The 15,548-nt window shown below is 39.4% G+C and overlaps 1 protein-coding gene across 1 annotated transcript in view; it reads right to left on the minus strand.

Annotated features, from left to right (window-relative positions):
• Nucleotides 1-5,443, minus strand: part of HSD17B3 (hydroxysteroid 17-beta dehydrogenase 3) — a 48,308-nt gene extending 42,865 nt beyond the window's left edge. The window contains exons 1-2 of the mRNA XM_030293701.1: nt 5,275-5,443; nt 2,231-2,277 (exon numbers count right to left, since the gene is read on the minus strand). Of these exons, the coding sequence (XP_030149561.1) occupies nt 2,231-2,277; nt 5,275-5,428 (201 nt within the window). The 5' untranslated portion in view covers nt 5,429-5,443. The remainder of the gene's footprint in view (nt 1-2,230; nt 2,278-5,274) is intronic.
• Nucleotides 5,444-15,548: the final 10,105 nt, after the last annotated feature.

Genomic DNA, 15,548 nt, shown 5'->3' on the forward strand with positions numbered 1-15,548 from the left:
AAAATGACTAAAGAAAGAATCCTGGAACACCAAGGGGAATGAAAGGGCAATGGAAAGAGTAAAGCTATGGATAAGTACAATACAGTTTTCTTTTCAAAAAAAGAAAAAAGTAATACATGGGAAAGGAGTAACAGTTTAAACATCTAATAATATAATGGCTAACATTAGAGAGCTTACTCTAGGCAAAGCATTTTGTTCACCTTATCCCATTAAACCTTTCCAAAAGCCCCAGTGGAATTACCACCACCTCCAGTTTATTAATGTGGAAATTCTGCAGTAAGCATATGGAGTAGCATTTGAACACACAAATGTCTTGGGCTCTTAACCCTTGTGGTCAGTCTGCAGCATCTCAGACTCTGAACTGCTTTCCTTGGAGAATTTTAGCAGGAAGACATGAACAGGCTCTCTGGAAGGCAAAAAGCCTGAATGAAGGAGAAGTAGGGATCCCAGAAAATTGTTTAACACAGACTTAGGAAAAGAACAAAAGGAAACAAAGAAAAAGATTCTACAAGAAAGAGAAAAGCAAGAATTAGTATGGAATAGAAACAATTTAGAACTTCAGAGGTATCTTTTGTGCTAGTAAAGACACAAAAGCCCAGAAAGGATGGGCAACTTGTCCAAAATCTCCAGACAGTTAGTGCCACATTGAAGACAGGAACCCACAGCTCCCGACCTCCAGGCCATTGTTTTCGGAAACAGTAAAGAAACAAATGGGTAAGGAGGACATGGTCTCCTCTAAGTCGAAAGAAAGGTATCTGAGTCTTAAGACATCAAGGAGACCATTAGGTCAGCATGAATTTGAGGAAAGAATCTGGAAAATCATGAAGAAAGCACCTGGATTTCAAAGCAGTCCAGAAAACTGAGAGGTAAGGCCATGGATCTTTTGGATGAGGGATTAGGCCCTTTCCAGAAACCTGGTCGAAGGTAGGCAGTAGTTACATAACAGGTGATATAGTTCTAATGCAAATAGCTAGAAAAGCTTTCCTTCTGATTTTTGGGTAAGGAAGACACAAGGCTTTGGAACGTGGTGGCTGATCAGTCTCCCCAAACTCCATACTCAAATATGACCACCCACCTACTGAGTGTTGGGCACTACCGGTCATCAGAAAGTTGCTATGTACAAATTAGGATAAGAGCAAAGAACGCTTTAGCTCAAAAAAACAGAGTTGAAGCAGAATGTCAGTACCAAAGAGATGATCATTGGAGGATAGGGGACAGACCTGAAAGAGTGCTAGAAGCTTTTTCAACTGGCATGATTTAGGTTTGTTGACATTTTAAAAGTTTCTATCAAGTGCCTCTGATACACGTTGTGCTGTCCATTTCACACAAGATGGTTAGGCGTCTATCAGGACACAGGCCTTTGGGGGCCAGAAGACACATGCGTACTGCACTGTTGTTGAATGTGGTTTTTGTAACTGAGTGCTTTTTGTTATATTTTTAAGATGTTTTTGGTTTTTCTTCATCCTCATAATTTCCAGGATTCTTTCTGTTTCTTCCGTTGTATTTTACATTGTTCTAGGGGTCGGTGTAATAGTCATGATGAAGAAATGAAATAATAGGAATTCCAGAAAACAATATTTCATTAATAAAAATGTGGAATTTGTAAGAATAATAATCATAACAACAATGACAACATATGCTGTAAGTACATCTTTTAAAAGTATAACTACCCCTATATCTGTCTATCTGCAGATAAACAAGAAGCCTGAAAGGAAATACTCAGAGACACTAATCATATTCCAGTGACTCTCAGCCCTAACAGATCCTCTCTTTGTATAATATTTTATAATGCCCATTAATCTTCTGGAAATGAAAGTTATAGATAATATGTCCTTCCTACACAAATAATTTTTTAAAAATCAATATATGCCCCAGCTACAACATAAGGATAAGTAATGGGAAAGTAGTTCATAGTTTTAATTGTATTTGGGTATATAAATTCTTATGGTACAATTACACTAGAAAACAACAATGCCCCCATGAATTCCTAAAACAACTCCTAAGGGGTGATACTGGCACCACTGAGTGAGTATCATAGTGTTTTTAAAAAAGGTATCCAGAGGGTGAGATTATGATTTTTAAATTTTCTTTTTTATCAAAAATATTTTCCTTCATAAATGAATGTCTATTGCTTTTGTAAGCAGAAAACTAGAGTTTGGGGTGAGGGGGTCACGTGATCATGATATGTTCAACTCAAGGGAAGGGGAAATTCTCCAGGAACACAACTTACCTCAAATGAATAAGCTTTCCCAATCCCATCTCCCGCTCCAGTGATCACTGCAAAAAGAAGAAATGGTTTTAAAGGACAGAATTAATCTTTAAAATGCTCTCTCTCACTGGCTACTTTTTTTTGCAGGCTTACTGCCTAAGGCACAGTATTTCAAAGCAGTGCCCTTTCACTCTACAGCACTACTCCACTCAACTCTGGAGCTTCCAGCCCCGACTCCCCTCACTAAACGTTCAAAATGAAGCTTTTTTTTTTCTTGGAGGGGTTGGTGAGGCTGTGGAAGACACCCTCCAAAATGAAACAAAGAACCTCAGCCAGGGAACATTTCGCTCAGACCCCGAACAGTGTGCCCTATTATCTCTCTACCCACACACCCAACTATCACTGTAAGACATTTCAAGGTTCTTCCTAAAAGTGGAGTTCTTCCCTCTTCCCATCCCACCCCCCACAGGAGAACAGTACTCAAAGCCCATGGGAGATAAGGAACTGAACAAAGAGGAAAACACAGAAATGCAAAAAGAGGATGTGATGACATAAAGAGACCTGAAGACTCTGTATTCCCTGTATCTATTGATTAACATATAACAATCAGATGGACCTTCTAGTCCTTTTATGTCCAACATTACACACTTATTTCATGACTAAGCTCTAGGGTAAACCTCAGTTGAGTGCATGTCATGATTTCAAACTGTTCAGTATATGCATATCTGCAATTCACCTTTGCACAACAATCGAAGGGTATGCTTTCCAAAAGTATGAAGAAAAGATACATTTAGTTTATTGAAAAGTAAGGACCAGCCAAGCTGTACAAGCTTCCAGAAACACATTGGCAGTGCATGCTCCTTTTCATAACTGCTAATGGTTTAATCTGCTCACTTGGGTACTTTAAGGTGAATCCATGCATATTACCTGCTCCTCTTGGTACAGGTGCTATGCTCAGGGTGAACTTCTGCTTCCCCTTCCTCACCGTTTTGGGAATCTTCAAAATCACCCAATACAAGGTCTGTACTATAGTTAAGATAATTACATCAATAAATGGCTGGTCTCTAGTGAGGGCTTACTTTCTGCCATGCACTGTTGCAAGTGTTTTAGATCCATCATCTCATTTAATATTCAAAACAAACTCATAATGCAGGGACCATTATTTTCCTTAGTTGATAGAGGAGAAAGCTGAGAGAAAGTAACTCAGTCAAGGTCACGTTGCTAAAAATGATGACAACAGGGTGTGAAACCTGCCTATCTGAATTTGGGGCCACAAGTCTATAAAGATACACCAGTGACATAATTTTCTAATCAGTCACAGAGTTCTGAAGAGTTGAACTTTTTGGTCTTTAGTCATTGGATTTTCTTCTCATTCCCCTTCTTGCTCTTGTTCTGTCTTCTCTCCCAGATATCTGCTTATGCCCAAGGACATTTTACTCTTGCTAGTGATAACTCTATTCAATATTGACTCAAAGGACAGATTAAGATTATGAGTTTTTTAAGTTTATTTATTTTGAGAGAGACAGAGAGAGTGCAAGTGGCAGAGGCAGAGAGAGAGAGAGGGTCAGTGAGCAGAGGGTCACTGACAGGGTCAGTGAGCAGAGCCCGATGTGGGGCTCGAACTCACGAAATCATAAGATCATGACCTGAGGGACGCATAACTGACTGAGCCATCCAGGCACCCCAAGATTATGGTTTTTTTAAATGTGAACCAACAACTACTCTGGTTTCTGACCCCATGTGTACTTTTTTTGGAGTGTGTATTCTCAGAAGGGCTTGGCCCTGCATTGACGGGCAGCCATTGTGCAGAGTTCTAAGCACCACCCTACCCCCATCCACCTGCCAAGTGCGTGGGCTTTGGGATCTGTGTGAAGTAGGACGTTTGGATCCAGAACACTCAAGTTCAAGCTATTTAGCAAGTTCTCTGGAGATAGCATACTGCCCCAAGAGCGAAGGAGTGTTCACCGACACACACACACACACACACACATACACACACACACACATTTCAAATATAACATGCAACAGTTAAAAACCCATTTTTCATTCCAAACAATTTTTTATATGGTAATTTTTTTATCTGTGTTGCTTAGGTTGTATGGTTGTCAGCTTTAGCAAATAAAGATACAGCATGCCCAGCTAAATTTAAATTTCAGGTAAACAAAAAGTAATTTTTTAGTATACATATGTCCCACATAATATTTGCGATGTCATATACTAAAAAATTATTCCTTGTTTATCTGAAATTCAAATTTAACTCAGTATCCTATATTTTATCTGGCAGCCCTATGAGGTTGTTTGTAATCTCTCCTATTTAGCCTAGCATGGTACTTTTAAAGCTGCTTAAATTCTTTTTTTTTTTTTTTTAAGTCACTAGATTTCTTGGATTTCTTCATGTAACCTTAGCACTTCATTCAAGGAGATGCTGAAACCACGCCTCCTGCTTTTCACCTTAAGCCCAGTCATGGGGCTGAAAGTCTGCGTGGTAGTTCCAGGAGGCAAATCCCAATAGTAGGCAGTGATTAATCTATTTGGGACACAAACCAGACCCAGATTCCATATCTAACCATCTCAAAAATGTGTCCCTATAGGGATCTTTGTTACTTTCATTTTGTAATACCTTCACTTCATGAAAAGGTTCAGAGAAATGTTTTTAAATAAAGTGAATTAAAATTATTTGTATTTCCGATTTTGAAACACCCTTCCACAAAGTGGCAGTACCCCAGGCCCTCAAAAATCTGTAGAAAAGGATGCAGAAATTTCTGTCAAATTTGTTATTTATATCACCAGAAACTCCAAAAAAGGAGCCAACCAACTAGTAAGGTTGAGAGGGCAAGCACAGACGCAAGAATTGAGTGGCATTCTTCCAGCTAATTCTCCTCATGCCCCACATCTGGTTTTTTAAGGAATTCCAATTTCACTCCTGCTTTCCAGGCACCCAAATAAAAGTCACCCAAAGGCAGTATATCTTTGCTCTCAAAAGCAAAAGATGCAGTTTATGTTTTGAAACGTAGATAATAATAAGCAGGAACAACAAGAAACAAGAGATGGAAAGCTGTTTTTACCTGCCCATTGTCCCATTGACTTCAAGAAAGACCTTGGCAAAACTTTCCAGAAGTGCAGAAAAATACATTTGGAGAATCTCACACACTTCACCAGGTACGCCAGGCACGCCAGCAGCCCTACAAAAATGAAGAACTGCTCCAGGGCTACCCCCATGACTGCACTGGACCAGCTTCAGACCTGGCCTGGCCCCTCCACAGCCCTCCGAGGGCGTGGCTGCTCCGGAGGCGTGTCAGTCACCCTTTGGAGTTACCAGCTGCATTCCACTGTGTGGAGACATTTAGATTAGAGTAACTTCTTTACACAATCCTCTGTTTCACAGGCTTTGGAATAAAGTATTCTTTCTAATATTTTTGACAGCATTGTTGGGCTTTTGTGACCATGGGGGAGCTGGTGAAAAAGCAAAAGGACATGAAGAAAGATAAAGCCCAAAGAAAAATGGCCGCCCAGGTTCTCTCCCGGAATTTGGAAGCTAAAAAAGCATGCTAAGAAGGATATAGAATCCTGGAAGTCATGCATTTATTTATTCAACAAATATTTACTGACTGCCTACCAGGTAGCATTGCTGTTCAAGGTATTGGGAATACATAATAATAAACAAGACCATGTCACTGTCGTGGGGGAGCTGAGATTCTAGTAAGGGAGACAGACAATATGCAAATAAGTAAGATAATGTCAGATATCAGTGCCATGAATAAGTGCTATTGAGTGACCTGTTCAAGCGACTGGTGGACAATTACTTTAGAGAGTGTGTTCAGGAAGGGATCCTATGGAGAAGCAGCATTTAGAGCTGAAATTTGAATTAAGAGACAGAGCTAGCCCTATGAAGATGAGGTTCCCCATCCAGGCTGAAGGAACAGCTAGCACAAATGCGCTGAGAGAGATCCATGTATTTGAGGAATAAATAACACTACATAGCAGAAGGAATGGTCTGTAGAGAGCAGAGAAAGAGTCAAGTAAGGTGGAGGCCTGGGGAGGAGCCAGATCCTCTAGGTGAGGAGTTTGGACTTTAGTCTATAAGCAACAGGAAGCCAACTGAAGAGGCTCAGGCAATAGAGTCGTATAACTTGAATCATGCTTTTGGAAGGTCAGTCTGGATGCTAACAGATCATGACCTTTTGAGGGTGGGAATGGAGGGTGAGAAACACAACCAAAGCAGGGGGAGTGAGGAGACAATGGCAGCCATCCAAGAAGACTGTCCCAAAGCTCAGACTTTGACCCTCTTCTCTTTCCTATCCATGCTCACTCATTTGGTGACATTACCTGACTTTTAAGTCAGCACTTTAAGTCAATTGCTTGACTTTAAGGACTTTAAGAACTCTATGTTGAGGACCTCCAAACGTATAATTTCAATGGTAACCCAGGCTGGTCATCCAGACTTGCATATCTAACTGCCTACTTAACACCTTCATTTGAATGCCTAAAAGGCATCTCAAATTTAATGTATATAAAACTGGCTTCTAAGATTATCTCCAAATGTGAAAACTGCTCCTTTTTCAGACTTTCCTATCTCAGAGAATGGTAATTCTCATCTTCCAGCTATTCAGATTAGAAATCTTGGAGATATCCTTGACTCCTCTTTCTCTCACATACTGCAGCCAGTCTGTCTCCTATTGACGAAGACTGGATTTGTTTTCAGTTTTAGGTTATGCTGAACAACACTGCTGTGGATATTCTTGTGTATCTACGTTATTATACATGTGGAAGTTCCTCCCTGTCACTGTCTCTGTCTGTCTCTCTTTGTCATATGCATACACGCACACTCACACACATGATTTCTGGGTCCCACATGTTATATATATGTACAACTTCAATTCTGCTAGTATATTGGTCAGATCCACTCAGAAGACACAAACCACACAGCAGTTTGAACAGGGACTATTAAATTATTAACTATTTATAGGGAATTAGCTACTAAAAGGTCACATAAAAGAACTCAAAGGAGTCTAGGGCTAAAGGAAAGTATCTAAGAAACAAACAAATGTGAACCCAAGGCTGGGTTTCAGACCTCACCGGAAAGAGTGTGATTGCAGCCAACTGGATGGTGAAGAAGTTCTCTGGGTTGCCTGAGACAGAGCCCTTCACAGTCAGGAGGATAAGATTGGTTGGCAGGGAATTGCTGCCTGGGACTGGAAATCCCCATGGAGATATTGACAAATGTGAGGGTGCTGTAGAACTCACTGAAGTGAGCCCTACTGTGACTCAATTTAGGAATAATTGACATTTTTGCAATATTGAGTCTTTCAACTATAAACATGGTCTATGTCTCCTTTTAGGTCTTCTTATTGTCCTTCTTAATGTTGCTCAATAATTTTTTATAATTGCTCCTAAAATTCTTGCAATCGTAAAAGTTTATATTAAGACAAACATCAAAAACATACAAAAGTAGGAGACTAACTTAATGAACTCCCATTTACCCATACTTTATGAGTAACTATAATGTAACATAAGTAACTATAGCATATTAAATAAATGCCCTTTATTTACTGTGCTTTGTGTACCAGAAATTAACTGTCATTTCATTGGCCATTGTTACTTTGTATATACCCACTTTCCTTACCCTCCCCACTCCATGACAGCAAGGACTCTTTAAAAGAATAACATAAAAGCTGGGGTGCCTGGGTGGCTCAGTCGGTTAAGCATCTGACTTCAGCTCAGGTCATGATCTTGTGGTTTGTGAGTTCGAGCCCTGCGTCAGACTCTGTGCTGACAGCTCAGAGCCTGAAGCTTGCTTCGAATTCTGTGTCTCCCCCTGCCTCTGCCCCTCCCATGCTCATGCTCTGTCTCTCTCTGTCTCTCAATAATAAATAAATTTAAAAAAATTTAAAAGAATAACATAAAAGCAATATTGTTGCTACAACTGAACAATTAATAGTAATACTCTGGCACTATCAAATATTCAGTCAATACTTAGACATCTCTGATTGTTCATTCATATTTTTAAGTTGACTTTTGAATCAGGATTTTTCTTAAAGACCTACACTTTACATTAAGTTGATGTGTTTCCTACAGGTAGTCTCTCCCACTCTTCTTAAAAAATTCTTGGGGTGGGGCACCTGGGAGGCTCAGTTGGTTAAGCGTACGACTTTGGCTCAGGTCATGATCTCACGGTCTGTGGGTTCGAGCCCCGCGTCAGGCTCTGTGCTGACAGCTCAGAGCCTGGAGCCTGTTTCAGATTCTGTATCTTCCTCTTTCTCTGACCTTCCCCTGTTCATGCTCTCTCTCTCTCTCCCTGTCTCAAAAATAAATAAATGTTAAAAAAAAAAATTTTTTTTAATTCTTGGGGCACCTGGTGGCTCAGTTGGTTAAGGGTCTGACTTCGGCTCAGGTCATGTTTCCCCAGTTTGTGGGTTTGAGCCCCATGGCTCTGTGCTGACAGCTCAGAGCCTGGAGCCTGCTTCAGATTCTGTGTCTCCCTCTCTTTCTGCTCCTCCCCTCCTCACACTCTGACTCTGTCTCTGTCTCTGTCTCTGTCTCTCTCCCTCTCTCTCAAGAATAAACATTAACAACAATTTTTTAATTATTTTACTAGCATTTACTTGTTAAAGAAATTAATTTTATTTCATAGATTATTTCACATTTTGAATTTTGCTGATTACTCTCTATGGTGTCACTTAAACATGTTCCTCTGTCCCCTATATTTCCTCTAAACTATTAGAACTAGAGCAAGGACAGCAAACTGTTTCTTTAAGAGTATAGATAGTAAAGATTTTCAGGTTAGTGGGCTGAAGGGTCTCTGTTGCAAACAAAGACCCTGGCCATCGTGGTTCAAAAGCAGTCACAGGTATTTAGTCACAAATACAATAACTATATGAATGGGTGGATCTCAAGGGTATTATGCTAAATGAAATAAGTCAGAAAACAAAAGACAAATACTGTAATATCTCTCTTACATGTGTGAATATAAATACATGTTTATAATTTATATATAAATAATGCATTAATGATTGAATAATAATATGTGAAATATATACCTATATATACACACTAAGCCCATAGATGTAAAGAACAGATTGATGGCTGCCAGGAGTAGGGATTGAGGGATGGAAGAGATAGGTAAAGTGTTTTTGTTTTTGTTTAGTTTAAATAACTTAAACCTTTTTAAAAAGAACGTAAGAAAGGGGTTGAGGAGAGAGATGTGCAAGAATCATGTATAATCAAAATGTTCCCACCTTCTCTGAACTTCAGAAGTTATAAATGCCTAAATAACATAGTCTAAGTCTCTATTCTACTGCCATCAAGGAGTTCAGTATTTTATTTTTTTTCAATATATGAAATTTATTGTCAAATTGGTTTCCATACAATACCTAGTGCTCATCCCAAAAGGTGCCCTCCTCTATACCCATCACCCCTCCCTCCCACCCCCATCAACCCTCAGTTTGTTCTCAGTTTTTAAGAGTCTCTTATGCTTTGGCTCTAGGAGTTCAGTATTTTATTAGGTTTTTCCTCCTCAAGTAATATTTGGGTACCCCTAAAGAAACTGTTCCCCAAATCATCTCCTTCCAGCCAGGCAATTCTATAGTCTCTGGGTCAGGACAATGCTCCTCTTCTGCTGGTCACTCCTTGCCATCCTGTTGCTTATCCAGGCTGTTGTCTCTCTGCTTCTTCCCAAGGGCAAATAAAAACATATCATTATAAAACAGCTTAAATCTACATTCAAGGGGGAAAAATAATGCTGTAGATCAATAATTCAGCTAGCTATATTCAATTTTTATTCCAAAACAGAATATTTAACATCTCACTCTGAAGCATTTGCATATATATATATATATATATACACACACACATACATACATACATACATACATACATATATGAATTTAATGGGAGTCAGAAGTGGTAGATGCATTAGCATTACCAAAAGATTCATCAAAATGTTGCTTCTAGAATTAAAGAACAGTCTGCACCCTAAAATACAACCTTCAAAATGACAGTTCATTGTAACCCTCCAAATGACAGTATTCCAACTTGAAAAAATTTAAGACCTTGTCTCTACCAGCTATAGAGGTGGAAATGTAGACTTTGTTAATCAAAGAGAAATTTGGTAATAAGTGATGTGATCCCTGGATTTTGTTTACATGTACAGAAACAGTTATCATCAGCTTGGCCAAGCTGGAGCCAAACATATACTGAAAGAACAGTCTAAAAGGTCCTTTGCAGAGAAACTGTGTGCTAATCTGATGACCGAAACTTCCTACCTTGAGTTAAAATGTCCATACTACCCAAATTAATCTACTGATTAATACCTGCAGCATTTTTCACAGAACCAGAACAAATAAAACTAAAATTTGTGTGGAATCACAAAAGAACCTGAATAGCCAAGGCAATCTTGAGAAAGAAGAACAAAACTGAAGTTATCACAATTTCAGACTTCAAACTATACTACAAAGCTGTAGTAATCAAAACAATATGATACTGGAACATAGATCAATGGAAGAAAACAGAGGCCAGAAATAAACCAACACTTATATGGTCAATTAGACTATGACAAAGGAGGCAAGAATATGCAATGGGGAAAGATAGTCTCTTCAATAAATGGTGTTGGTAAAACTGAATAGCTACATGCAAAAGAATGATACTAGACTATTTTCTTACACCACATACAAAAATACCTAAATGTGACATCTAAATGTGAGACCTGAAACCATAAAACTCCTAGAAGGAAACATAGGCAGTCATCTTTTGGACAGCAGCTGTAGCAACATTTTCTGGATATGTTTACTCAGGTAGAGAAACAAAAGCAATAAACTATTTGGACTACACCAAAATAAAAAGCTTTTGCACACCAAAGGAAACCATCAACAAAATGAAAAGGCAGCCTAATGAATGAGAGAAGATATTTGAAAATGATATATCCAAAAGAGGTTAATATCCAAATAATATAAAGAACTTATATAACTCAACACCAAAAAAACAAATAATCCAATTTAAAAATGGGCAGAGGACCTGAATAAACGTTTTTCCAAAGAAGACATACAAATGGCCAACAGACATGTGAAAAGACGCTCAACATCACTAATCATCAGGGAAATGCAAATCAAAACCACAATAAGATATCAGCTCACACCTGTCAGAATGGTTAAAATCAAACAGAGAGGAAATAACATATGTTGGCAAGGATGTGGAGAAAAAGGAATCCTCATGTTCCATCGGTGGGAATATAAATTGGTACAACCACTATGGAAGACAGTATGGAAGACCCTCAAAAAATTAAATATAGAATTACCATATGATCCAATAATTTCATTAGGTATTTACCCTCCCCCCCCAAAAAAAAACACTATTCAAAAAGATACATGCACCCTTATGTTTATTGCAGCCTTCTTTAAAATAGCCAAGATATGGAAGAAACCTGTGTTCATCAATAAATGAATGTATAAAGAAGATGTGACACACACACACACACACACACACACACACACACGGTGGAATAATACACAGCCATAAAAAAGAATGAGATCTTGTGCTACCTGGGTGGCTCAGTCAGTTAAGCGACTGACTTTGGCTAGGTCATGATCTCGCAGTTCATGAGTTCGAGCCCCACATCAGGCTCTGTGCTGATAACTTGGAGCCTGGAGCCTGCTTCAGAGTCTCCCTCTCTCTCTGCCCCTCTCCCACTCACACTCTGTCTCTCTCTCTCTCAAAAATAAAATAAACATTAAATTTTTTTTTAAAAAAAAGGATGAGATTTTGCCATTTGGGACAATATGGACAAGAGTGTATGCTAAGTGAAATAAATCAGACAGAGAAAGACAAATACTGTATTATTTCACTTATATGTGGAATCTAAAAAACAAAACAAATGAATAAACCAACAAAAAGCAGAAACAGACCCATAAATACAGACAACAAACTGATGGCTGCCAGAGGGGAGAGGAGTGGGGGGCTGGGCAAAATGGGTGAAGGGGAGTGGGAGACACAGACAGGCTTCCAGTCACAGAATGAATAAATCATACGTATAAAAGGCACAACAGAGGGAACGTAGTCAATGGTACTATAATAGTTTTGTAGGGTGGCAGATGGTAGCTACACTTGTGAACATAGCATGCAGTATAGAGTTATAAAATCACTATGTTTTACACTTGAAACTAATGTAGCATGTGTGTCAACTATACTCAAATTAAAAAAACTTGTAGGAGCTATGAAGAAGCAAAGAGACTAGATAGTTTCATATATATATATGAATATGAATATATATAATTTATATATAAATATTGGGAGATAGAATCTAAAAGGAAAGACCAGCATATAAATAGTGAGACCATCTTAGTCTGAGTTTTTCCTGATATAAAGGCCTTATGAAGGTAATTATTTTGGAAAGTGATTCCAACGAGCAAGACTTAGGTTGGGACCAGGAGATTAAAAACAGGGAAAGATGGAAAGACGTGTCCCTTCAGCTGGTCACTGCTAAGTTTCCATCCTGGGAAAGGCTCTGAGAAGCCATATAATGCACTGCAGCCCCTTCTGCCCTAAGTACAGAAGCAAAGTGTGTTTATGTATTGGCCCTCATGCCCATTGATCAAGGTTGCCCTGTGGACTATTACCTCCCTCAATTCCAGGTTTGCTTGTGTGTCAGGTGACCAAATGAATTTCTGTGGGTAAAGAGAAGCCCCAGGGACAAAAGTGAGACATACCAGCTACTGTCAAGTTCAGCCTGCATTCCTTCCAAACTGTGCCATCTGTTGATCATATCACTTTCAGCTAAGATCTTTATCTGGAGCATCTTCTCAGTGCAAGGGTCAATTGCTCATAAAGCTACGAGATGCCTGAAGAAAGCACAAATAGTGTGAAGAGTGAGCTAAAAGTAGAGCAAAAGAGATGGACTTTGCCAATGGCAGCTCCCCCCTCCTTCCCATTTTTTCTGGCCACCCTGTATTTAGTATGCTTTTTGTATCAGACACTGCATTAAGTACTGTACAAGGACTACATATCTTGTTTAATCTTCATGAGGTGAACATTATTACTCCTCCCATTTGAGGGTTGGTTGGCAAAAGCAGGTGTTGTTGATCAGTTATCTCAATACATCCACACCTGGGGATGTCTGGGTGGCTCAGTCAGCTAAGCATCCAACTTCAGCTCAGGTCATGATCTTGCAGTTTGTGAGTTCGAGTCCCCCCATTGGGCTCTGTGCTGACAGCTTGGAGCCTGGAGCCTGCTTCGGATTCTGTCTCCCTCTCTGCCCCTTCCCTGCTCATGCTCTCTCAAAAATAAATAAACATTTTTTAAAAATTAAAAAAATTCAGTGCATCCACATCTGTTGCCAAAGGAGTAATAGACTTAGATATTTGATAAATATGAAGACAACAAGTAACTATTTTTGCTAAGGTTTGGTAACAGGCCAAGCCAAGCCCACCTCCCATCATTCTTTCCCATGACTCTGCTTCTTTTTTCTTCTGAGTATATTATTTATTGGTTTATTTATTTACTTATTCTTGGCCTCCTGCTGATGCTCCATTGGAATGAGACTTTATATGTTTTGTCAGAACAGTGCCTGGAACATAGTAGGTAGTCAATAAATATTTACTATTGAATGAGAAAGGAAAAATGAACTTTCACTGGTGTGGGTGCCATGAAGAACTTTTTGACGAAGATGTGATATACACTTGTACAGGTAAAGGGAAAATTGCAAAGTCTCAGAGACCAAGTATAGACCTCAACTGGAAGCCCATGAAATGAGGGAATGAGAAAAACAGGATGAAAAAGGAAAAGATAGAAAAGTATTCATTCATAATCACCCTGCTATTCAAATGTTTATTTGGGTGTTTTATCTATCCCAGTACATAATAGAGGACACAAGAGTTTGCCTACAATGTGATAAGGTATTTAGGAGAGAGCAAAGGGGAACCAGAAGCTGAGGCAATTTAGAGGAGGAAACAGGTGTGAAGAAGTTCCGAAGAAGGCTCTCTATAGGATGTTTGTAAGGGCCTGGTCTTCTCTCCAAAACATCTGTGTAAGTGATCTGTGGTATGTGTTAGGGAAAAGGATTACAGGAAGTTTCGCACTAGAGAGACCTGAAGGGAATTTGACTTTGCGGCCAAGTTTTCAGAGTCGAAGAGGGCAAAGCTAATGTTTTCTACGGATGCAGATCATCCAGAAATGGAGAACAAGTTTTCCTGAAGAAACACAGAGAACAAACAGTTATGTAAAAATTAGCTCCCTGAGGGTGAATTTCTTAAAAATGATAAGGTTTAGAAAATCTGAGAGGAGAAAGGAACAAAACAAATTATCTTGGGCTTGGGGGTTGTGGATGGTGGAATTGGATGCTGTGTATCTAGTCAGTAATTGAACCGGAACCGTTTGACCAGTGAATCATTCTTTCCTTGGTCAAAGGTAAATTTGTCAGATAGACCCTCAAAGGGTTCAAGGATCCCAAGGGTCATAGCATACATGTGTCCACTCCTCCTTCTTTGTTTTGTAGAAAGAGACCAAGGGCAGGCTGCTCCAATATGGTTCACTTTGGCATGTAAATTATGCTGAGCAGAAAACAATAAAGGCCCAAAAGTCTCAGAAAGAAACTTTGACCTCCCCCTCACAACTCTGCCTAGAGGAATTTAGAGAGAAGACCTGCTCCAGAAGGAGAGCTGTCACCACAGAGAACTATATCATGATATGAACTAGGTATGGTAGACAAGGAGGAACCTAGCAAGGCCTGTTCTTTAAAAGTTCTCTCTATGTCCCTTTGTTTCTGAGTGGCCCCAGCAAATATTTGGTTTTCCAAACATTTACTCTTCTTGTGAATTGCATTGCTTACCTTTGTAGTCCCAGACCTCTACCCCCTTCTTTTTAGTTCAGGATGGCATATACGGCTAATTTTGCCTGACAGCCTTTGGAATCTCATGTCTATATTTCCCCATACATACAGAGCTAAATTTGATTGTCTTTTGTTAATCTGTCTCTCATGTCAATTTTTTTACATTTATTTATTTATTTTGAGAGACAGCAAGTGTGAGCAGGAGAAGAGCAGAGAATCCCAAGCAGGCTCCACACTATCAGTGCAGAGCCCAATATGGGGCTCAAACACATGAGCCATGAGATCATGACCTAAGCTGAAATCAAGAGTTGGATGCTTAACCAACTCACCCAGGTGCCTCATGTCTTCTTGGTCCAGCTAACAGAACTTTGAAGGGTAGAGGAAAACTTTTTCCTCCCCAACAGTATCAAAACCCCTCTCCCACTGTTGTCTGCAGGGCTACATTTCCTTGTCTGTGGGGCAGGGTATGGTTGGGTCCAGAGGCTGGAATCAGAAGAGACATTCCTGACTCCTACACAGCCATGT

Source organism: Lynx canadensis, chromosome D4 (genome assembly GCF_007474595.2).
Source record: "Lynx canadensis isolate LIC74 chromosome D4, mLynCan4.pri.v2, whole genome shotgun sequence".
Classification (NCBI taxonomy): Eukaryota; Metazoa; Chordata; class Mammalia; order Carnivora; family Felidae; genus Lynx; species Lynx canadensis.